Raw genomic sequence first — 26,226 nt, forward strand, 5'->3', positions numbered from 1 at the left:
CGGGGCCTATGCTGGATTTGTTTTATGTATAGATGTAGGACTTCCATGTCCAGGGCTAGTCAGTCTGGAATAGATATGCTGTCGGAAAAATAAAACTTGTTACAACTGAAAACAAAACTGATTTTGAGTTTAATGTTGAGGTGAATCATTCGTGTGGGTTCAGAATGCTCTTCTTCCAGATTTAACTTCTTTATTTTTAACCTAGCCACCAACAGAGTCTTAATAGTAATGTCCTATCCCATGTGACCTAAGATTAGCTCTACCTAGATAGATAATGATATATAGTAGTTGCAAAAAGCTAAAAAAAAGTCATTGATTCTCACACATCATTCTTTTCTCTAACATAAATTAGAGATGCTACCAATTGGTACAAAAACAAATATTCTAATTTGTACCACTGAAAAATTCAGACTACATTTGCACATGTTAGGATTTGCTGGTGAAACATTTTAAAAATTTTAAACAAAAAGGCAAATTAAAAATATTCTAATGAGATATTAGTATTTTCTAATCGGCCATTTTTCAAACACTAGTTATTCCTTATGGATTAATTCTCGAATGACTTTCCATTTTTAATAACTTTTATAATATGAAGTTCAGCTATCTTCCTTTGTTGCTAGGTAACACAACAGTGGATGAGTTAATGATGAGACTGATGGCTGCAATGGAGATCTTCAGTGCTCAGCAGCAAGAAGACATAAAGGATGAGGTGAGAGTTGACAGTTACTGCAGACTCCTAATGGATTTCGAGGATGATGGGGAATATAAAGATAAACAAAGAAAAGACTTTTTGTGCCGGTAAAGTTTGTTACTTTGTGTTTCAATCCACATCTTCCATTAGGGAGGGGGAAAATAGTAAATCTCCTTTATTTATTTAGTTGGTTTCTTCAAAAGATCAGTGCAATTTGTTACATATTGGCTTTATTAGTCACTTTCAGGGTCTTTGTTTTCTTTTTCAGAATATTGGTTATGAGTAATAGTTTACATTTCCAATAGTATTATACTAGGTTAATACGATCATACCAGGAAATGACAACTACAAACACTCCTCATGTCTACCTTTAAAGTCACAGATGGAAAACAAAAGTAGTTTGATGTTTTTTAAATGCTTATATGTAGAGAGAATAAAATACTCGGTTTAAAAGGAAGCCTTAGAACAAACAGACTTGTAAAGTGCCATTGAATCACCATTTGAAACGAAATGATGTGTAAGTGATAATATGAAGTTTTCAGAAACAGTCAGTGTTTCAATTACATAGAAGTAGACACAAGCCAGGTATACAGTAGAGAGATGTTTATCTGTTACTCTATAAATTGAGAGTGACATTTTGAAGTAATGAAGTACTTAGTAAGGAATTTGTAATAATAGGTGTGTTGCCATTCAAGATTATTGTTATCCTTGTGTGTAGACATTGATTGACAATAATTCACTAAACACATTCTTCACATTTAAGTCTTGTGACTCATTAGTACCAGATTTACTGATTATGTTGTATAATAATGTGAGTGCACACTATCTGCATGTATATTTCCCAGTTAATTTTTTCATCTTAATTTGTGTTCCCCATAACTCATTGGTAAAGAAATTAACTTTAATTCCTTTAATACTAAACACAAATTTTAATATGAGGGTTACAAGACAAATCCAAGGCATAGGATAATTGAATTTTTGATTGCGTTTTAACTGCAAGTAGTCTGGTTTTTTTATTTATTTATTTTAAGTGCCTTCATCGGAAGATAAAATTCAGGTTACAAGTGAGAGTACTGAGGAAGATTCTGAGGTCTGAAATCTGTATTGAACTGTTCAGTACGTAACAATATAGATTTTGTCTTGGCAAAGCATGGGAGTGCAGAGTATGGTGCTATTGTTATTGTAAAGGTGTACAACAAATTTCAAAATTAAAATTAGAACGGTGTCTTATGCTTCTAATTAAAATCAGATCAGTGATTTATTTTGATGGGTCATTCTAGAAGCTTACTTCATTGTTGTTGTTTTTTTAATTTAACTAACAAAGATTCTGTACTATCTTGTTAACTGAGTGATGGGAAGTCATCACTACACTGTTGGATGCCGGGAAATCCTCCTGTTGCTTAACTCTAATTAGTAGTATCCTAAAAAGTATAGATTTCTGCTGCTGTAAGAAGGTGGGATTAATGTCACTCATTTTTATGTTTACTGGTAAGAATAACCATACACCATAATACTGTTATATTTAGAACAAGAACAGTCTACCTACTAATTGCAAATTCACTAATGCTCTTTGGGGAGTAACATTAAGGTTGAGAGAGCAATAAAACAAACAACGTTTATTTCAAATTGTAACAGGATCCTTAACATACCTCAGTATGTCCTTGTATTACTCCATATAAGATGTGTAAGAGCTCTCTCTGGACTGGGAACCATTTACAGATGATGTTTATATACCACAGTACCAAGGCACAATCAAGTGAGCTCATGACATGATGGCTATTGTGCTTTGAGAGCATCAGATGAAAGGTGCCATCTAAGTATGAAAATGTAATTATTATTATGGCAGATTTTAGCATGGAATTTCTTGAATCTTTATTGGTCCATGTATTTCATCTCCCAGGTTTTCTAAAACTCTGACTCCCATTAATGTGGAACCTTTCCATTAACCTGACTGAAAATGAGCATTATGACAAAGTGTAGTGCTCATACTAACTCCAACTCAGTTGCATGATTATACTTTTTCATTTATTTAAGTGGGAATCCATGCGCCAAATCCAACTCCCCTTACTCATGACTAGTCACATGACTAAGGTGAGCAGGGTTTGCTTCTAGATTTGTAAATACTGTTTGTTCCGTTGCTGCTACTAGATATCAACATCTATAAAAATTACCTACTGTACTTGCCCATTGCTAATTGAAATTTCTAAGTAGTTTCAAAATTTATTTTCTTTTTCTCTCATAGCTAACAGCAGCTAGATCTCTGTTGGGACTAATTTTCTGGAGCTACATATTTAAGCTATTTTTTTTATAGGAGTCTCAGGTAGCAATGCCTATAGTTGAAGTTGCAAAACACCTGTCCGTTATAAGATCCTACTTTCACTTGCTTATAACTTTACCAAAATTACATAATTGAGGCTGAAATTTTCACTGGTGATATTTAACCAGGCTGAACTTTTTTGGAATATTTCAGCTAAAATGATCGTTGCTTCCAAGAATGAGGTTTGGGTAAAATACGTGTATTTTCTCCATGTTAAAAGAATTCTTACAATAGTTTTTTTAGAAGCTCTAGTATCTCCATGCTTTGGTGCAGAGACCTGAAATGTGGTGGTGGGGGGCGGGAGGGAGGGGTCACCCTGGTGTCAGGGATGTGCCTTTTGATGCTCCTGTGAACATTTGCCCACGTTATAAGCCTCTGAAGAATCTCTGTTCACACATACTCAGTTGAAGTTGTTAGCTAAATTCTCTAGAGGTTCCATCTGCACTGAGCTTGTCCCATCCTCTCACAGTTACTGTGTGGTGGCTTGATTGCAAATGCACCATCTACACAGAGCAACTGAGCATGTTCCATCCGAGGGCTTAGGGGCTGAGCAGGACTTTCTCAGCAATTGCTCATCCTGGCTGCCAGTGATCACTGGCACAGGAACTGTGCACTGAAGGACTGATTGCCTTGTGCTCTCAATGCTCATCCTGCTGATGCCAGGCAGTGAGGAGGAAGCGTGGCTCAACTACAGAGGGGTGAGGAACGGGGGGGGGGGGGGTGAAGAGAGACGGAGTGAGTGGATAACAGTAGGAGCTTGGAGGGTTAGAAGCAGGAGCTGGAAGAGAGGGAGGGAAAGGGACAGGAGAAGGGATGGACAGAAGAAGGGGGAGAAATAAGAATAAGTAGGGGAGAAAGAGCAAGAGTCCTGGAGGAGTGGGAGGGATAGCAGCAGAGTGGGGCAGGGAACAGGGGAAATGGGCAAAAGCCAAGGATGGGCAGGAGTCGGTGTTAGAGGATAGGAGTGCAGGGGAGATGGATAGGATGGAGTGGGGATTGGCAGGATCCAGGGGGATAGCAGCAGCTAGGATGGAGTGAGGAAGATGGACAGGGGCAGAAACTTCAACCTCGAATCCCGAGTCTTACATTCCTTTGCTGTCGAGCAAATAGTTGTGGAACCCACTAACAAACTATGTGTCTTCATCTTGGGGATTTGAACTTAGATATTTGCTTCTCCCTAAGTGCATAGAACTCCAGTTTCATCACTCGGAATTCTCCCTGTGTAAGATCTGCTACAATATATTGCTCTAAGAGCAGAATTTTGCCCATGTCTACACTGGGCAGTGTTTTTTCTCCCATTTCCCCGTTTCCTCAGCACTGTTAGCACACTGACATATCTGCACCAGAGGGAATGTGGCATAGTCTGCCTTGGAGGTGGTAGATGGTTAATTAGTGAAAATATTTGAAAAACTTTGGAGGTAAATTTACAAATGTTATAAATTCTATGTACACAGAGATATTTGAATATAACTTAGATGTATTTATTATAAAATAAACATAAAAAGGGTAATCTCCAATGGCCTTTGAAGTAGAAAGTAAAATTAAAACAGTATTATGTAATGTATTATTTCAAAAAGGGAGTATTTAATAAGTAGTATGTACATTTTGTGCTTAACAAAAGGTGTTGGCATGAGAAAAAAAATATTGACTTTTTTGTGGTTTGATACACAACATGTGTAACTTTCTTATAAATCTTGTCCTTGACAACTTATGTTCAAACATCAGTGCTTTTTTTCTTTTGTGTTGAAGAACTTAATTTAGTTACATGCAATTCCTTTACAAATATGACAATAGCAAACAGGATATAGATTCCGGTTTCTGTTGCTGTTTTCTTAATAGCAACAGTAAGTCATCGTAAAACCACAAGGGGATAAACAGAACATTCTTTTGTGTTTGAAAAGCCAGCAGTATATCTTAATTGTAAATAAAGACATAAAAGAACTTTTTACTGTGTGTGAGAACTGGATACACTTCCTGTAATTAACAAAAATTCACTAATGAGCAGCCTAGATAGTTGAACTTTCCTTTTGTGATGGATTTATAACTTGCATGCATAGAAAAGCTTCAGAACACAGACACTTCATAATTCATGATAGCATAGCACATGTTGCATCCCCCTCTAGTGGTTGTTCCAATACAGGATAACTGCCTGGTACTACTGGCAGCTAATGAAGTCCCTTCTTTAGCTCAAATGGCAGAGGTGCATGCTGTGGTGCTGAAGGTGTCTGTTCAAGCACCAATTTATAACCACCTCCCACTCACATGTCATTGGTTGGTATTGCAGGTGGGATGCTCAGTACCACAGCACAGACCTCTGCTAGCTGAATAAAAGGAGTAACTCCTTTAGTCGGTAACAGTAATGTAGTCATTAAAATGTTGTGCTTTAGTATCAATGTTTTAGGATAATTTACTGGTTTTGCTTCATTGGATTTTTATGAGAGTGATTTGGAAGCATACTTTTAATGTGAAGTGCAAAAATCTCACCATTTAAATAGCTAAGCGGATTTCACTTCTTGGTTTATTTATTTGCTTTTGATTAAACTTTTTTCTTCCCAAAAGTCCCAAAAGAATTGCCTTACAGAAAATTAAAATGTATTTCGTTTATTTGTATTGATAGTCATGGTGATCGGCTTTCCTTGTCACAGGACAGAGGGGCGCACACTGTGTATTTTGATAGTTGTAGCTGGGTTGGACTTCAGTGAGGAAAGAAGCTGGTTCTTTTCACCCACCCTCTCTTCCTCGTTTACTCCCTCTACAGGCAGCCAACTCCGCCTTCCCTGGCTTCTCTCTTCCCCATTGCTCCCAGGCAGTCAATCAAATACCATCCCTTCTCTCCCTCCCCAGCTAGCCCCAACGCACTACCCATACTTGGCTTGCAAAGATTTTGGGGACCCAAATGCATCTGTGCCATGTCACCATGTGGACCATCTGTCATACTCTCCTCTCTAGCACAGCATGAATATACCACCTCCATCTCCCTTCTGATACTGAATTGGCCATGCTACAGTGCAATGGGTTTATAAGGCGTAATCAGCAGTATGCCATTATTGAGTTCATGTGAGCATGGCGGATTCAGTAAAGAGGCCCGCAGAAGGAGATGGCAGGTTCGAGCCCAGCACAACCAACCACTGCAAGATGAAGGAAGCAGATTGACTTGACTAAAAGGTGAATGGTCAGACTGTCGTCAATATAACCAATTCTAGAGAACCATGGACCAACCCCATGGAGTATGTATCTGTGAGGTTAGATCAATGGATGGATATAAACATAGGCATGTGACAGGTTCACCCAGGGTGCCACCTGGAACTGGGCTACCACTGAGCCCTCTGACCCACCAGCCTGAGCTCCCTCTCACACTGTGCTGCTTTGGCAAGCTGCAGACACACTCCCTGGTCTTACACTTCCACCAGCGTACACACAGGTAGGGTCACACACAGCTGCAGTTACATGCAGGCTCTTGGACCAGCTACTGCATGTGAACCAACAATAGAGAGGCTACAGCCAAAATAACCACCAGCTTCCCAGTCTAGGACCCCAGAGCTGTACCGTTCTGCCCTGGTCCAAACCCCAACCAGTATAAATTTATTATCCAGTTCGGCTCCCCGTCAATGTGGAGAGGAATATGCAGCAGCCTTTGCCCCTTGAGGTATGATTTCCCATGCACTTCACTCCAACTCACTGGTTTAGATAAAGCAAAAACAAGTTTATTAACGACAAAAGATAGACTATAAGGGATAGCAAACAGATCAAAGCAGATTACCCTAGCAAATACACAAAAAAGAAAACTAAGCTTAATATACTAGATTGATTGGATATGAATTAGCAGATTCTCACTCTAACTGATGATACAGGCAGACTTACAGATTCTTAAGGCACAAGCTGCATTAGCTTTATAGCTTGGGTTTCTCAGGTCTTCATACACAGGCTAGAAATCCCTTTAGCCTGGATCCAGCACTTTCCCCAGTTCAGTCTTTTTTCCTCAGGTGTTTCCAGGAGTCTTCTTGTGTGGGGAGTGAAGACCAACAGATGTCACTCCCTGCCTTATATAGCTTTAGCATATGACAGGAATCCTTTGTTTCAAAACTTGGTTCCCAGACCAGTTTGTGGAAAAATACTGACATCCCAAGATGGAGTCCAGAGACATGTGGTCTGTTCACATGCCCTTGCAGTGTTGTAGCAGGCATTGCTTACAGGCTGGCCAAAACATTCACAGGAAGGTTAAGTTCTTTCAGCGTCCATTGTCTTTGCTGATGGGCCATCAGCCCTGTCTGGCTTCTTCATTGTTGTACCAGAAAGGCTAGCTGTGGGTGTAAGCACGATTGAAATACAGATATATAGTCAATATCCCTAACTTTAGATACAAGTATGATACATGAATACTAATAGGATAATCCTATTTCAGCAATTCATAACTTTTCCAATGACACCTCATATGACCCATCTTGTACAAAATGCATCATAATTATGCCATAATTCTATCATAATAATATAACTGTGAAGAATATGGGGAGTAGTGTCACAAGGCACACAAAGTATGAAGGGATTTCTTTTTCTCTCCCTCTCTTTCTCTCCTTTTTCTTCTCTTTTTGGGCCTGGCAAACTAAAATGAAGTACTTACCTATTTGGTAGATAGGATGATGGGTCAGAATGACCCTACTGAAACAAGGAGTTGCATTTGGCACTTTCCTGCATGAGAGAAAGCCACTGTGTCCCAAGGAAAGATTCACTGTGCTTGTTCCCACCACCACCGTCTGGTGGTGGTTACACCAGAAGCAGTGTTAAGTTCTTTCAGAAGATCTGTAGGAATTATGCCAATGGACGCTACACTAGTGATGTCCTGAACCAGTGCATACCACTGGCTGTCCCAGCTATGCCCCCTCCCCTGGCCAGCACTACCCACTTCTGGAGCTGAACTGTCACCTTTGGGCCCACCACAACCTTCCATGGAGGGTTTTCTGCTCTTGGGGGGCACTGAACCAGAAACTAGCAGAAGCTGGCACAGTGTCGGCCAACAAGTGAATAGGCCACCTCAGTAGACTGAACCTGATGGGGCTGCATGGCATCCCTCAGTCCTCAAAGTACTGATCTTGGAAAAGCAAGAAAAAAATGGTAATAATTTAATATGTCTTTTGTGTTTGGGGTGTGTACAGTGCTAAAAAGATGTGTCCACAGCTTCTTTGTTTACATTTGTTGGCTCTCAGTTTGACTGTTGACTGATCATTTCAGCGTTGCATGAATGTCAAGAAGAGAGTCTGAATTTGTCACATATGAAACTAATGTGAAGAGATCCATGATTAAATACTTGGCATTAAAATGCAACACACCTGTTCTGAGCCTATCCTAAACATTTTCCGTTTCTTGCCTGAGGAGGAGACTTCTCAAAGGATTACAGTAACACTTTTTGACAAGCTTATACTGGGTGGAGTTCCCATGTAATGACATGGCTCATTTGATGATATCTCAGTAATGCATTCTTTTTATTTTTGCTGTCAAAATGTGTTACTGTAAAAGCATTGACTGTTATACAGCTGGTCCAACTTCTTCACATGTTATTTAAGTAACAGTAGGTCTAACACAATGTTTATTTTTCTAGTTATGCAACTTTAATGCTCTTGCTTTTAGATTAAACTTCAACGTTTAATAGATTTTTACCTACAATTGCTTGAAAAAGCACTTTATTTTTACAAATCCAAATTAAAACTTTCCATTCACTCTAAATTGCCCTCAACTGACACTTCACTTTTACTTGCAAATAAAGGATATCTATTTAAGAATTTTTAAATGGAAAAACTGTTATAAAGACGTTACAATTGACACTCAGCCTTACCAAAGTGTGGAAATGCAAAGTCAAAGGCATTCATTTTGACCACAGGTCACACTTGTTTTCCCTAGTTATTGCTATAGTCTGAGGAGGAAATAGCAGGTTTGTTTTCTATGTAATTGCTGGATGGAGGTTTGAATAATAACAAAAAAAAAAGAAGCCACAAATACACCTTAAATTCACAGCAGAAGCTAGTTATAGAAATATGTTTGTATCTCTGTTCATCCAGAAACTCTGTCTTTAAAACAATGATTCATTTGACCTAGAATAATATGTGCCATTTTCATAACGCTGTACTTAATCTCCCTCCTTCGACATTTCTACTCTCACAGGGAAAAAAAAACTCACCTGAATTGTAAATGGCAGTTTTCTGCATTAACTACAAGACCTGAAATTGTCAGCAGATACTCTCCCATGCTGCCGACCAAGTTGTAAGCCTCAGATTTTTAGGATATTTAGACGCTGTGGCCTTTTGCAGTGCAATGCCTAACTGATTTAGGAGCATACATCTCATTTTCAAAAGGGATTTAGGCACTTAGAAAGCAAAATCCCATTGACAGTCAGTGGGATTTAGGGTCCCATGCCTCAGTCCCTTTTGAAAATAAGATTTACTCTCCTAAACCAGTTCGGTGTTGCAATGCTGAGTGCACCAACACCGAAATAAATACTTAAAAAATCTGGGGCCAGCTAACCAGGCGGAGTGGTTCTTGGAGATCCTTAATTTATATTGTGTTTTTCCTAACTAATGCACAAAATTCTGCTGTTTGCAATGAGCCTTGCAGTCTCTGGTGTGAATAAGTGAGGTTCTACTATACTCCCTTCTCTTTATCTCTTCCCTCTTCCATTGTGTAGTCCTGTCTCCCTACCTTTGCTTCCTACATAACTGCCCTTGCTAATGACTTATTTGATTCTGATACCTTCACCACTCTAAAACATGCAATTGTCCACTTCTTTCTTCAGCAAACCCTTCTTTGGTGCTACCAGTATAGTAACTACCTTCGCATAACTAACTGTCCCTTGTTCAGCAAAGTGCTCAAGAAAGGAGCCTTCTGTCATCTCGCCAGTCACTTTGTACACAGCAGGCTTCAATTTCAGCGTTCTAAAACAACCTGATTGGGACATATGTGGGTTTTTTCCTCCCCAGTGTAATGCTCCATAGTAAGTTTTGCTAAAGGATTTCTCTCCTTTAAAAAAAAAAAAATGTACAGCAGCTCTGATATTTGAAAAGTCCATTTAAAACAAAGGATAAACGCTAAATGGCTGTTTTGTCCTAGGTACCGTTTATAGTGTAAGTATGTCATCTCGTTTGTCATATGAACGTTATAACCATTGACATCGCTTCTGTGGTTCTCACATGCAAATGCAATTTTGCATGCACTTTTATATCAAAGGTATTCCACACCATATGTGTCTAAGTTATACAATGTACAAATCTGTCATCTTCAGTGAATCAAACTAATACCTTCATTGCACTGGTTTGTTTAGACAAACTGGGTGTTTTTCTTTCATACTCCCAGGAATAGCCTCAAGCATTTATAGTTTTTAACTTCAGGAGTGGTTCAGTGAAATGAAGAGTTTATTTCAAATAAACGTTCAGCATTTGTAAATGCCACTTTCTGGCTTACATTCCCAGAGGCAGCTCTGCGGATTCTGCTACCCTGTGCAAACATGCAAATCTCCAACTCATAGTCATATATTCAAGTTTTGCTGTCCTTAAGGTTTGTTTGTGATTACTCCTTCTTCCTTTATGATAGAACTGACCCTGGTGGACAATCCATGAAGTAAGGTCTGGCACAACTCACTAAGGTAACCTCCATGCAAAACCAAGATCCAGAGTTAAATCCTGACCTCCTACATAACAGGCCACAGGAGTGCCAAAGTTAGATGGAAAACTCCACAACATTAAGGCATGCTGATTTTTCCACCAAATCATCCCATCAAAGGGACAGAGTTTGCCATCCCGGATAGTTGGCAGGACCATAGGAATTGCTATTCCAGATCAGACCAGAAATCCACCTAGACCTGTCTCTGACAATGGCTGCTAACAGATGCTTCAGAGGAAGGTGCCAGAAACACTGCAGTGGCCAATTACAGAATTATGCTCACAGGGAAAGTTTCTTCCTCACTCTGCCCGTCACTTTGTGGTTGGCTTATGCCCACAATCATCTTTTCTAAAAGTATTTATTATTTTTTATCCTGTCTAGTGTAACTTTGGGAGTTCTCATCTGTATAAATGGCTAATTCTTTTCTGATTCCTGCTGATCGGTTTGCCTCTGAAATCTTGTAGCAGTGAGTTCCATAGATTAATTATGTATTGTGTGAAAAAATATTTCCTTTTAAATTTGTTGCCTTTCAGTTTTGTTAATATCCCCATGTTCTTCTATTATGAAAAAGAGTAAACAGGATCACACACTGTAATTTCTCTAGAGTCTTCATTAATTTGGTGGAATTCTATTATGTCTCTTATTCATTGCCTCTTTAAAAAGAACAGTCCTGTTTTTTTCAGTCTCTGTGCATATAGAAATCTTTCCAGACTTTTAATTTTCACCTGTGACTGAACTGCTTCTACTTCTGTTAACTCCTTTCTTGAGGTAGGGTGACCAGAACCGAAAGCACCATTCCACATGGGAGTCTACCCAGGATTTATATAGTGGCATTACACTGTTTTCAGTGTTTTTTCTAACCTATTCCTTATTAACACTTGTTTTGCCTTTTGGACCAACTTGGCTCACTGAACAGATGTTTTCCCTGAGCTGTCCACAGTGGCACTCAGGTTTTTTCCTAAGTGGCTGCAGTTCATTGAAAAACAGGTATGGCCTTCTGGGCCCGTCAATGATCCAGTACCCATAAGGGTGGATCTTGAGGCATCCATGGGGAGCTGGGGCAATCATGTGGTGTCCCATTGTCTCCATTCTGCTGCTTCGAGATCCACGTTCACCATGGCAGCACGACTCCTTTAAATGTGAATGCCTCTGACCTTTTCCCATTAGGGGTGGGGGCCTGGCAGCATGGAGCAGGCCTCCATGGGAGATGACAGGTTCTTTTTCATTCAACAGCTCCAAATTCCTTCAGTTTGACTCATTGGCTGTTTGCTCCAATCTCTTTCCACCCCTTGCCCTCACAGCCCCTACTCTTCTTGCCTAACCCTCCATGCTTCTTCCTCTACTTTTCTTCCTCTTGCCATCACCCTCTTCCTTCCTCCTCCTTCAATATCCGCATTCCCTTCTTTCTACCCCTTCCTCTCTCTCCTACTCATGTTATTTTTTTAAAGAATGGGGTACTAACCACCCCTCACTGATCACTTGGCTTGTAGGTGGTATCTCCCTGCCCCCTTTGTCTTGTCTGTTCAGATTATAAATTCATCAAGGTAAGAATGGCGGCTTCATTTTTTGCTGCAGTCAATGGAAGCCATGTGAGCTCATCCAAAAGCAGAATTCAGCTGTAGAAAGGTACTTGTATGAGCAGAGGGTGTTTTGTTTTGTTGGTTTCATTCAGTTTCTTTGTATGTAAATCCATCCTCACTTGCCTGGATTTTCCTTAGCTGCATACAAAATGAAGTGCCTGCTCTGACTTGTGTAAGAACAGTAGAAGAACCTTGATCCAAATGAATGATTCTTTTATGAATACTGTTATTAGGTGTGCTTTCTGCAACACAATTGGGCTTTCTTTGTATTGCAGAAGCTTTTTATAGGATAAGAGAATATATTTTCTCTTGAGAGATCTTCACAAAAGAATCTTGGGGGAACAATACTGTTCAGTTCTCCATGAAAGAAGGTTTCAGAGTAACAGCCGTGTTAGTCTGTATTCACAAAAAGAAAAGGAGGACTTGTGGCACCTTAGAGACTAACCAATTTATTAGAGCATAAGCTTTCGTGGGGTAACTTAATGTAAAATCTCAGAGTTACTTTTAAGCTCAAGTAAAAGTTAAGACAGATACTTTCATCCACTTCTTATTTGGTTTTTGTTTTTATTTTATTTTATTTACTAAAAAGAAGACAAGCTAATATTATCTCAGCCATGCCTGGGATAATAGCTGCAATCTCACTATCCCGTCAATATTTTAAAAGGACTTCCTTCCACGTAAGCTGTCAATTAAAAAATCTTGTTCTATCATCATTCTGACACCAAATGGATAGTATAATGACTTTTTGACATTGGATGATGTAACATTTCTGAGTGACAACTGAACAATGAGAAATTCCAGCAGCTGTACTTTATATTCGAATGGTTAGCTTTGTGAATTGTACTGTAATTTCCTCCCAATCTACTCATGTATAATCGAAGAGCTATTACACTTGTTTCATACAATTATTATTTTATTTTCAAAGAAAAGGTTTGCTTTTCACAATTTTTGTGGCATCTCAAGCACCACTGCTTTCCCTCACCTTTATTATATATACATATATATATACACACAAACACGCATATATGCACACATGCTTATAATATATAATACTATGTATTTCATATGTCTGCTTACATAATGTGTGTATATTATATTAATGGTAATAGTAATGATCTCCGGTATGATTAAGATCATGTTTAAGATCTTGTTCACACATTATGCTTTTTGAACCGGTGCAAGATAAATTGTCAGTATCCTAGTTTTGCCAGCAGCCTTAAGTGAACAATATTGTTAGACTGCTGCCAGGAAGGTGAAATGTCACTTGCTGTCCATTGACTTGTGAAGCACTTAGCAAGTGCATCTCGAAAAACTGAATTTATTTAGTTGTGATGCAAAATGGAATCATGCTTCCATAATAAAACAAACTTCAAAAAATATGATATTAAAGCAAAGTGTTTGAAAAGTGTAATCATTGCTGTTTGTGGAACTTCATGTTCCACCATTAACAGTGAACAGAAGAACAAAGCTTTTCTTAAAAATTCAAACTGATGTGGAAAAAAGTATATAGCTGCTAAGTGAATCATTGAAAAATATTAGTGTGTGGTTTTCAGTTTTGCTAACAAGAAAAATCTGATTTTCAGCTTTACAAAATAGTAAAATATGCTCATTAAAATAATTGCACAGGAATTTACAGCCAAATTCTGCAGAGCTCCCATTGATTTCAGCTGGCGTTGAGTACATGTATTGAGACCAGGATTTGGTCATTAACCACGCTTTTTAAATGGTGTACACATTAATACACTTTGAGCAAATTTATTAAAAATTGTAGTTCTCAAAAACTCCAGCAGTTTTTAATATGTACTTTTTAATACTTTGACCTTACAAAACTTACATTTGTTTTTAAAAACTGATGCCTTTTTTCTCATAATTTTCAATCTGCAAAAACAATTTGTATGTGACTGCATGCTCAGTTAGTCCTAAATACAGCTATATTGTGCAGACCTGACCCAGAAGCCCACATCTCACCGCCCTGTCATGCTGAGAGAAACACACCCCCATGAAATATCCACTGCTCGAAGGCAGAAGCCATGGGGTTCTTATTTCACCTCTTCTACTAACTGGGGTTAATATATTTGTGCAATTCATAACATTGTTATTATTGACCGAGGCCTCCTATACCTACTCTAGGAAGCAAGCAAGTAGATTCCCCCACTCCACCCCCAATATTTTTTTTTAACAAATAAGGTTGCATGAGGTATCTTCTGGAAGAGCTGGAAATACAACCCAGGTCTCTGCTATGAAAGAGATAAGTTTCATCCAGTTTGCTCCACCGCCTTTCAGAATGATCAAGCCAAATATATGTGCTTGGCTGTGCAGTTCAGGTTATGGGCATTTACCTATAAAATTAATACATGAAACTTGACTCACTTTCACTCTTATTAATATCTAACTCATGTTCTGTTTCTCATGCACTAGTAGGAAATTATTTGATTTTGCAGCAATAACAGATGGATATTATTTGACTTTTTTCCCTTTAAGAAACAACTGGGTTTTTTACCTTTATTAGTATTTCTTTATTATATAAAACTATGGTATGCATAATTTTATAACAATACCTTGTGTCATTGGACTGGAACTCAGAAAATCTGAGTTTAATAGCCAGCTCTGTCCCATACTTTCTGTGTGACCTTGGGCAAAACATGATCCATCTGTGCCTGAATTCCAACGTAAATGGGGCTTTCACAAGGCAGTTCTCAACTAACGTACTTTTTCTTTGATAGATGAAAAAAATTATGAGATTGTTCATTTACTGGCATAGTAACACAACTACTAATTTTCTTTACTTTCTGTGCCCTTTCACCATTACATAGTGGTAGCTCCTTTGACAAGCGTTTTCTTCTGGTCCTCTCATTACATTGTCATGTCTCTTTTGTTTTTTGTTTTCTGGCAACAGTGAGTCATCCTCACTGCTTTGTGTAATGTCTCTGGAGGAGAGACTTGGCTAGAGCAGTGAACTACATTTAAAATGAAAAGAACACAATATACAATGTTGAAAATTTATCCAGGATGTAACTGCGAACAAGAAAAGTATTATAGCTTTGCCAGAATACCTAGTGACTTGTTCGTTCTTGCGGAGTAGTAGTAAAACCAACTATAGCAGTGGTTCTCAACCCTTTTTTTACCCAGGGACCCCTAAACTTAAATAGACAAACCTGCAGACCTCCAACCAAAGGCAACGTGTGGGGTGGGCCACCTGCCTCCAGAGATTTCTGCCTTCCATTTGGCCCTGCTCCCTGAGGTGCTGATGTACACGGGCGGAGAAGTGGTGTGTCTCCTTGGCTAGCTGCTGCCTGCTCATGGAGTCAGCGGCTGTGAAGCAACCCCTTCTGATGGCAGGGGGAGATCTTTCTGCAGTGATTTTTGGTTGCGGCCCACCCCCTACCCAGACAGGCTGGGTGGCCCGCTGAGGTGAGTCACGGGGTGGAGATGGCACTCCCTCTACAAGCCCCGCCTGGGGCTGAGGCCCAGTTTATTTTGGTGGACCCCCTGAAACCTGCTTGCGGCCCCTCAGGGGGCCCGGACACCTGGTTGAGAACCAGTGGACTATAGCATAGCACAAATCTATACATAGAAACGTTTTATTTGATTACATCTCTTTCCTAGCTAAAAACTCTAGATGCTAGTGCTATCTAGTCTACCTAGGAATTTGACTTTAAGATCCAAGTATGAATAGTAGTACTAGGTCTCTGCCGTGTAATTGTTTACCTCTAGATTTAGGTTTAGCTATGGGATTTCACATCTTTCTATCAGGATCAGCCAGTCATGCATAATAAATCTTTGCATTCCTGACATCCTTTTCATAACCCATCCTCTATGAGGATGTTCGCTGCCAAGAATAGGAGGAAATAAGCTATTAGGAAAATGCTTGAAACGCCAAATCAGGATGCTTGAAAAAGAACCTACAGTGTCAACTTTTTTGGAAATTGTTCCCTCTCATCTAGAAGACATAATTTAAAGCAATGGGTACTATGCTCCATTTGAAAGAATTATTCAGTATTCTGTGAAATAAGTAATAGTTTGCTATAAGTAAATAGATTCTATCTTCAGCACAAATAATTGTTTGTGAATGTTGTTCTTTTCTCTTTGGCAGTTTTAAAATGCAAAATAAGAATCAATGTAGTATTTCCTACCAAAGTTCTGGTTTGGGATTTGGCTTTTGTGGTGAGAGTTTTAGTAGACAGTTTTTTTTACAAACTTGAAACCTGCCTTAGTTAACTTTTTGACTTTGATTAAGTAGTCTAATGGAATTACATTGTTAAGTTATGGCCTCTTATTCTTCTGAGAAAAGAAAGAAGCAGTAGTTTGCACCTGACCTTTCAGTTTTCCCTAAGGTATCACTGGACTTTCAAGTGACCTTTGAAATTCAGTTAGAGTCTGATGTACCCAGTTGCAAAAATTGAAAGTTAAAAAGGTTCTCTCTGAAGCAAATGTTAGGGAGGTTTTCAAAATGCCTCTCTTCCCCCAGACTATCTGTGACAGACTATCTTCTCTCAATAAGCTAGTTTGTGACCATTCTGTTTCTCACAATCTTAAGGTGAATTTGTGATATACATAAGGAAGTCCTCAATATGGCAAAAGAAGAGTGTTCTGCTCTCCATTATGACCCACTCTTCAAGAAGAGTAGGGAATAGGTTCTGTAATGTTGAAGAGGCCTTCTTCCCTTTTGAATAAAGTACAATTTAAAGTTTAATTCTTTGAGGGACCCCCAATAACTGAATATCCACTTGTCTCATCTAGTTTCTTCCTGGTTGGGTTTACCTTCATGTGTCCTTGTGTGTCAGAAACACAGCATACTAGGGCTTCTAAGGAGCAAAAGTCAGGAACAGGAGGGGAACAGATTATCCAAAATGGCTAGAATTCTTGTTCATTACTGCAAATATTACTGTTGTAACTCACAGTTCAATCCTTCTCAGCAAACTGATGGTTTCAAGCATCTTCTGTTAATCAAATGTAAAAAACGGAAGACTATAGAAAACGCATTCGTCCCATATTTATAAAGAAAAATAGTTCACTGTAAAATGATTTTGTTACTCTCGAATTGGGGGTTAGTTACTTTTTTGTTTTGTTTTTTTTCAGTAATTGTGACTGCTTCTTGCTGATGTAGGCTAATGTAGAGTTCTTTTAACTGCTAATACGTTAGAGTTTTGTTTGAGGTACTTCTTGACATGTTTGCATGACATAACAATTGCAGTTAATTCATACCTCTCCAATAATCTCATTTCAAACTGAATCGTTGCCAAATGTTCTTGAGAAAGGCCTAGGGAAAAAATGATCAATTTGAAAAATTGTTCCCTTATGTACGGGAAAACGAGTAGATAAATGGGAATGTTAACAGAATATACTTTAAAAATATGATATGTAAGTTATTAGGCATTGAGATTTCATTTCTATTAAATATAGGGAACAAATTATTTCTGCTTAAATGCTCTCTTAGGAGTGTCGGTTTTGTTTGCTAGGGTGAGTGGTCATTAGGTGTTAATAGGGCTAAGCTCACCAATAACGGTATAGCTGTAAAATATGGTTGTACTGCGGAATGCACTATTACCTGCTGCCACTGGGGAGCTTCTGGTGGGGCTGGAGCTGCTCCAGCCTCTGTAGCTGTAGCGGGAAGAAGGACAGAGCAGAAAATGCTGGCTTTGGTTGAGCTGGCCCCAAAGAAGCAGAGTACAGAGGTATATGAGCAAGCTCCCTGCAGCCTCCAGCTCTTGGAGTCCCTGTAGTGCTTAGGCTCCAGGCAGCAGGCTGCTTCTGTTTCTGCTTTTCTTGTCCCAGTAACAAGTAGGGATGATTTCTGGGTTATGGGAATAAGGGGGCTCCTCAGTATGGTGGTGGTGGGCCATGGATTGAAGAGGAAGAATAGTCTGAGCTCCTCAAACTATTGCCCAGTTTCTCTTCTCCCGTTCACCTCCGGAATCATTGAGCATGATGTCTGCAACTGCTCTCTGGTGTTTTTCATCCAGTTCTGTTCTTGACTATTTCCAATCTGGTGTCCATCATCTATCTGCCTGGGAAATAACTGTAATGGTCTGTACCTGGTCAAATCTGTAGGCCTATACTTCATCCTTATCCTACTTGACCTCTTGGTGACTTTTGACACCACTGACCACTCCCAGCTTCTTGAAATTTTGCACTTCACTGGCTTTTGGAACTCTGTCCTCTCATGGTTCTTCTATCTCTCTGATCATTCTTTTACTGACTCATTAGGTGGGTCATCCTCCTCCCCCTACCCCTTTCTATGGGTTGCCCTCCAGACTTTGTCCTTTGTGCCCCTTCCACTTCTCTCTTTACACCCTCTCTCTAGGTGCTCTTATCCACAAGCACGGTTTTAACTACCAACTTTATGCTGATGACTCACCAATCTGCCTCTCTACTGATGAGCTATTTTCTTTAATCCAGTCTAGTATGTTGGCCTGTCTTTCTGACATCTCTTTGTAAATGTCCAATCATTATCTTCAGCTCAGCATGGCCAGAACTGTGCTCTTGACCTATCCCCCCAAGTTCTCCTCACATCCCCCTTTGGATGGAAAATACCACCAAGGTTGCAGTAGCCAAGTCTTGAAATGATGAGGTTGCGGAAGAGAGTTTTGGCTGTGTGGACAAAGAGCCAAGGCCAGACTTTAAAATATGTTGTGTAAGAAAAAGCTGTAAGATTTAGCAATGGCCTGAATATGTGGGTCCAGTGAGAGGGTCGAATCAAAGATGATACCCACAGTTGCAGGCCTGGGTGACTGGGAGAATGATGGTGGTGTGCACAGTGATGGAGAGGGGTGGGCTCCTTTTCCTACGCCTTTCCTCCACATCTCTACTTCCAGTTGAAGAAATTACAATCCATGTAACTAACTAAGCTGGGCCAGTTCTTCAGCAGGTTCATTTCCAAAGTTCTTCACCCTACTGTCTGTTTGTGCCGTTAGATTGAAAGCCCTTCAGGGCAGGAATTGGCTCTTTTCTGTGTTTGTACAGAACAGTGGGGGTTGGGGCCTTTGGCAATACCATAACATTAATATTTAATAATAACGAGCCTGGAGTGGAACCTGTTGAAGGCAAAGGGATTTTTACCTGATTAAGGAGTTGGGAACAGGCCCTTCTCTTGTAGGTTAAAAAGGTGGGACTAGCCAGTGCCTGAAGCCAACTTCATTGGACAGTGAACAGCAAATCCACCATCTGAAATGTAAAATTCATTTCATGAGGACATCTTTCCCAAACCTACAATTTATCTAAATCTAGATAATTATACATTTATAATGGACCAATTTAAACACTGTATCAGGCAGATCATGTTTGCTCTCTCTCTCACACACGCACACTCATATATACACACACACAAGCGCGCACACACATATGTATATATAAAAACCTAAAGTTGACCATGAAACACTTTTGTGGGCCTCTATTGCAAGCAGAAACAGAAGTAATGCAACCAAATTACTATTAAAACATTTGGTCTAAAGAGTGCCAGTGAGTATAAAAGAAACTATATTGGTCTATTAATTATTTGTTGGTTTTTTTTATTTTAGGATGAACGTGAGGCCAGAGAGAATGTGAAGAGAGAACAGGATGAAGCTTACCGCATTTCACTAGAAGCTGACAGAGCAAAGGTGTGTGCATAGCGAAGAATATCCCCTGCTGTGTTGGGAAGTAATTTCATGAATGCCAGGATATGCATGTCCTCACAATGGATGAAATTCACCTAGTTTTGGAGGACCACACCACTTCAGCCCCATGTAGGGTTCTGCTTCCCTACACACCAAGGAAAACTCCTTACCAGCCACACAGGCCAGCATACAAAGCCACATCGTGGGCAAGCCAAGAGAGAGGCCACAGATTTATATTTACACAGATCCAGTGGCCCCAGTAGCCCACACAACTGACATGTAGGGTCTGTGGTAACAATTTCAACCAAGAGACTGGAATAGTGGCCATGGGGGCTGTGAGGCAGGCCTGAACTAGGTTTAGGGGTGGGGGGTCACCTTGCCTTGCCATCTGTTCTGCATTCCCCCCTCACAGAGCATGAATACTCAGAGTGAGTTTCACCTCGTGTGACTAGGAATTCTTCATGGGTAGTTGCTTCTGCTTAGCACAGTAGTTTATGTAGCTGAAGTTTGGAAATTCTCAGAATCTGTGTTGCTCATTAAGCACATGTTTTATGTGGTGCACTGATGAGGACGTACACAGTGTTCAGATGACTGTTTTCATTATTATGCTTTATATGTGGAATATTGAGGGCTGGGGGGTTCACGTGTCTTTATCATATCATTTAAATATGGCACATGCACATACTGGCCAAAAAGCTTGACCTGTGTAACAATGCTCCCTTTGGCCTTATGACTAGGATCCACTGCAGGGTTAATTTAATATGTGATATGCTCTCTGTCAAGGAGCCTCTATCCTGTCCTCGCAGGGAGATGACTTGATCTAAGAGGTCTTTTCCATCTATAACCACTGGATCTATATACAAAGATACTGATTTTGAATGAAAACATGTGTAGTTATTTGCAAATTTTGTAGTATTCTATTGTTCCTTTATGTTCCTATTCTTGCTCCAGAATTAAGGGGCTTGTGTTCTCCCCATCTGCATGCAGAGGGGAGCATGCACCCACCAAAGAGCAGGAGGGGAGGATACCACCTTTGTGGCATACTTCCCATTCAGCCCCAATCTTTCAGAAGCTCCTCCCAGTCTGAGGCTGTATTAATTTGCACTGTTTCCCCTTCTGTTTGTGGAACCCGGTGTGACAGCTGCAGTCTGCCCCTTGTCTCTGGCAGGTCTGCACAAACCACTCCTACCCCAGCAGAAAAAGAAACATTTGTGGAGTTTCCTCTCCTTCATGTGGGTAATGCAGTTTTTTTGCACAGGGCTATGGGCTGTGCTGCTTAGCTATCAGTTGAATGTAAATGTGATTGTTTCTTTCTCTTTAATAGAGGGAAGCACAAGAGAGAGAACAAGCAGAGCAGTTTCGTTTGGAGCAGATTCGAAAAGAACAGGAGGAAGAACGTGAGGTGGGACACTTTGCCTTTTGAGGCAATTTCTAGAGTTTGTGTTGGTGGGATACCTGGCAACCATCACTCAGAGCTGACTAAGATTTTTTTGTGTGGGCATTCAATACCTATGACATACTTTAATCTAACATGGATAACATTTATAGATCGTTTTACTTTATTGGGTAAAACATGATTTTATGGCTTTTCCACTAACTATTCTGTCTCATATTATCTGCTGGTCTTCCACTATCCTTAGGCAAGTCTGAAGCGCTCTCTGCCTCAGTTTCCTTGTTTGTTACATGGATAACCTACTTCACCAGGGTCTCATGAGGTCTAACGCCTCATCTTTGATAAAGTGGGGGTTTGTATGCATTCAGGTCTATTAGCACTTTGATCACTGCACTAAATAATCATCACACCCCTAGTGGATGGGAGATTAATATTAGTGCCCTCATTTTACACAGGAGGGGTATTGACTGAGTCTGAGAAATTAAGTGACTTGACAACAGAGTCATAGGAGTGTAGGACTGGAAGGGACTTCAGTAGGTCACCTACTCCAGTCCCCTGCACTCAAGGCAGGACTAAGCAATAACTAGACTATCCCTGACAGGTTTGTCCAACCTGTTCTTAAAAAGCTCCAGTGACGGAGATTCCACAACCTCCGTAGGCAATTTGTCCCAGTGCCTAACTACCCTCGCAGGAAGTTTTTCCTAATCTTCAATTTAAACCTCCCTTGCTGCAGTTTAAGTGATAGAGGGTGTCAGCATTAGAGCTGGGATTAGAATGCAAGAGTGCCGTACTCTCAATCTTTGCGTTATGAACTGGGCCATTCTACTGAGCGAGACCAAGACAGTCCATTGGTTGACTGGCAGGACCAGTTTAGCTTCATGCAGCTGGGAGGAAGCTTATGATAGTTTTGGCTGTACCCACTGCAGACCAAATGACATCATTCTATACATATTGGGCCACAGTACCCCCCCCCCCCCAATTTAGAGGGATCTTTGGCAGTTGGTTTCATGGATCCAAGGGCCAACTATGAGTAGCTGCAAGGAAGACAATGATTAATGTGAGCTTTAGGAAAAATCACAGTGACAGTCTCTCAGCCCGAGTGATCAGTTAACATCGGTTCATATAATAAATATTTTATACACCTATATTTTATTATTTTATATGGAAAAGAACATACTTTTTAAATTATAAAACATGAGATTAGCATTAACATTTTGAGTTACTTAAATTAGGGGTCCTGTGTCTGAAGCTCCAAACATTGTCTTTGCAGATACCAGTTTTTAAAACACAGTATCTCAGTTGCTTTTCATTTTATGGATTGATTTCTTTACTTTTGTTTTCAAATATCTTGGAGCCTAGTTAGCACTATGAACAAATGGTTTGCATAATTTAATTTGGGGAATGAAGCAGTTTTTTAATTTTAAGATAAAAGTAACCAAAAGCCCACAAAAATCCCAATTATTTTCTTTGTACTAGTAATACAGTTTTTAAATGGTCAATCAAATTTATCCTGAAACTTCTTTTAAAGAAAAGAAACCTTTAGTCTCTGACTGAGACCTTAAATGCCAAAGTCTGTCCCCCCAAAACCAAGGTATCAATGAAAATTCAAAAACCCTGTCACAATAATGATGCAAACTCTCCATTGTGATTAAACATATTGGCTGCAGGGTAAACTAACGAGGTTAAACATTGGAAAAATTAGGAGATAAAAAGAGCAAAGCAAGATGAGTGAATTTAACTCTTTAGAATGTTTCTCAAAGTACACTGTTAATGAGAAATATACAAGTGTTAAGCCACAATTTTGTTTACAAATCCGAGTCAATGAAGTATGGCACTAGTTCTTGCTGAACCAATAACTAATCTCTTGTTACACCCGTTCAGGTACAAGGGCTACAAAAGATGGCAAATCAACCCTGTAAGAGGCATTGATGTGTACCTGAGCACAGCCCCAAACTGGCCCCTCTCCAGAAAGCATCTCATGGGAACAATTTGTTAATTTGTGAGATATGAGCCATCATACATGTGTGCTCCATTCCCTTAGTCTGAGTGGATGGATAAACCACTCCCTGTGGAAACTACTGTTCCCCAAATGCAACTGTGGTGTGAAGAATTTGAAAGTACAGGTGTCCAGCAGAGATTCTGCAGGATCTAATCCAGGATGCCCAACTTTCCTGCTGCATATGGTCAGACTCAGCCATGTAATTTTTTGTCAGACTGTGCCACAAGTGTCCTGTTTAACAGTTCCCCAGTAAAAGCTTGTTTTGGGGGTTCTATGGGGTTTCACAACTAGTCCATTGTCCTAATCTGTTTTGTCCAAAGTGTGATCTCCCAGTACAGTATATTCCCGCTTGCTAAAACAGTCAGAGTGTCATGTGTATGAAGTTCTGCACACAGCAGTAATTTTTTCTTCTTCTTTATCTCCAGGCAAATGTATAACATAGTGATTAAACAAAGGGATAGTGCACATCCACTTCTCCCCCCCTCCCCCCCCAAAAAACCAAAAAAAACTGTACATGAGACTATCAGTCCTTAGAGGAGTTCTGGTGAAATAAACAGAATCATAGCTCAGCTAGCTATGTCATCAACCGTTGCGTTGTTGTTAAAACAGCTATCATGTAGTACCCAAAATAAAACTGCAGGTCAGTGGGTGATGAAATGCTCCCTATGTTTATCCATTCTCCGAGGGGTGAGATGGGGCTAAGTCAGTTAATGATTGAAAAGGGCTTTGAGATCCTTGGAGGAGACTTTCAAATTAAAAGTGCTATAGATGTGCAAACTTAAAGGGTGAAATCCTGGCCCCATTGAAAACGATGGGCATTTTGCCATTGATTTCAGTGGGGCCTAGAATTTCACCCATCATTAATAAGAGCCTTATTAATAATAAGCATTGATATATCTGCATCCTCGTGGGGTGTGTTTGTTTGCTAATGCTATATAAATATATAAACCAACATACTTTCCCCTCTTTTTCTATTCATTAATATAATTTTCTTGATCTGACTCTTTTCTTTTTGCAGACATTTGAAATCTGGCATTATGTTTTTATTTCATTTTCCAGATGATTAAAGTCTGTGGAACTGGTGAAATCCTGTTTAAATTGCATCCTTTCCTTTCTTTTTCTTTGTTGTTGTTTTTTGTTTTCTCCCCTGAAGTGGCTTTTTAAATGTATATTTGGTGACATTTCAGTACTATGTTCTTTTCTGATATATGGAAACATTGCATTATACAACTGCAAAAAAATAAAGTAGGTAACCAACATAATTTTTTATTCTCGAAGATAAACTTGACAAGCAAATTGTGTCAACAATTCACCTTGCACACATCTTTCTGACCAAGATAAATCATCTAAGAACCTGAAATATTTAAGTGCTTCCAGAACTTTTAAACCATGTTATATTGTGAATAGTTCATTTAGTCAGAACTACAGTATTAAGTGTTTTGCATAAGATGCTCCACCTTTTCTCTACACTGTACTGTCGGATTTGCTGTCCTCTTACCTCCTGTTGCTACCAAAAGTCAACAATGGGAGTTAAGGTAAGAGACCATTAGAGGGACACTAGAGGAGTCTTGCAGAAAATAGGAATATGAGAATTCTGTTGTGAATAATTAACAAGTTGCATTCTGTAAAGTTATTAGCAATTGAACTCACGTAATTGAACTCACGTAAACTAGTACTGTAGCAGTAACAGCAATAAGACTGTTGAGAAATTGCCTTGCTTATCTTCTAATTCATGTAATTAGTGTGTTTTCTTTCTCTCTTTAAAAGTAATTGTGAACACATAGAAACAATAATTCCCGTCCGCTGCATTGTGCTTACTACCCTGGCCTTTTGGAAACTGTTTTCTCACGTAAAAGCAGAAAAACCAGTCCACGATTAAAACTATACCTGAGCTTCCTTGTTTTAATACAAACTGTAATAATGAAAAGAATAAGATCTGTTTGCTCAGCCAAACAAAAGAGATTTTAACAATGCTGTTTACTGACACTCCCTATGTTCAAGTGTACGGATTACCTATATTCCGTTGTTCTGTAACAGTGTTTGCTTACATAAGGGGCTTTATGTTCAGTTCCATATATTTGAAATCTGGCTATTGATCTATTCACAGACTGAACATCCTTTTTTATCAACAAAATTCAGCTTGCTTATTCAGATCCAAGCGTTGCTAATGTTATCCAGCTCATAATTGTTTTCTAACTTGGTTCACTGGGGTGGAATATCCATTGTATATTGTCATTTTATGTTGAAGCCTTGGAGACTGGTTACTTTGGGGAGCTAGGTATTCTTTGCACAAAGAAAAGAGCTCTAATGAGCTACTGTTGTTTATTTTTCTGTAATATAATTGATTGAGTTCAGTAAATAATGTAGCATCTGTTATTATACTATGTGAGGAAATGTCAAAACAGAAAGAAAGTAAGCAGGTGGTTGAGGAAGGAGAGAAAGGAAATAGAATCTATTTAATTATATTATTTAAAATATAATCTCATAGCAGACACATAAAAATTAACTTGAGCCACAAGAACATTAAAAAACTCTTTTGGATTCACACAGAAAATGCCTGGGATTGCAAAAGCCCATATGAAGCTCTATGTATAATCATTTATATTGAGATATAATGTTTCCCAGTGTCTGCATGTAAGAAGCAGATTGTTTAAATGATCTTGTACCCTTGCATCTGCCCCATTCTGTCCTTTTCATGTAATTCGTTTCTCCCTCTAAATGACTATGGGGGAGATTTTCAAAGACACAAATAGCAATTGAGTGCCTCACTCCCATGGAAAATCAATGGGAACTAGGCACTTTAACTGACTTTGAAAAACCTTTCTCTTTTGTGCCTTTTTTCATATCACCCCAATTGTTGTTAAGATTTTTACCAACAGGTGCCTGAATGTAGGCTCCTTTAGAACATCAGGCCAAACTAATTTAGCAGGCATCTTCTTTTGAAAATCCTGGCCACAGAATTCATGTTATACTAGCTCCTGGAAGCCCTGGTTAGGATCGTGGCCGA

The 26,226-nt window shown here is 39.4% G+C and overlaps 1 protein-coding gene across 2 annotated transcripts in view; it reads left to right on the forward strand.

Annotated features, from left to right (window-relative positions):
• Nucleotides 1–26,226, forward strand: part of FAF1 (Fas associated factor 1) — a 309,253-nt gene that overhangs the window by 256,795 nt on the left and 26,232 nt on the right. Inside the window, exons 15-17 of one of the 2 annotated variants that reach the window (XM_073357756.2) lie at nt 621–709; nt 19,750–19,830; nt 21,152–21,229. In XM_073357756.2, coding sequence (XP_073213857.1) covers nt 621–709; nt 19,750–19,830; nt 21,152–21,229 — 248 coding nt within the window. The remainder of the gene's footprint in view (nt 1–620; nt 710–19,749; nt 19,831–21,151; nt 21,230–26,226) is intronic. The other variant, XM_073357758.2, reaches the window with a different exon arrangement.

This window comes from Lepidochelys kempii, chromosome 8 (assembly GCF_965140285.1).
Source record: "Lepidochelys kempii isolate rLepKem1 chromosome 8, rLepKem1.hap1, whole genome shotgun sequence".
NCBI classification, from domain to species: domain Eukaryota; kingdom Metazoa; phylum Chordata; order Testudines; family Cheloniidae; genus Lepidochelys; species Lepidochelys kempii.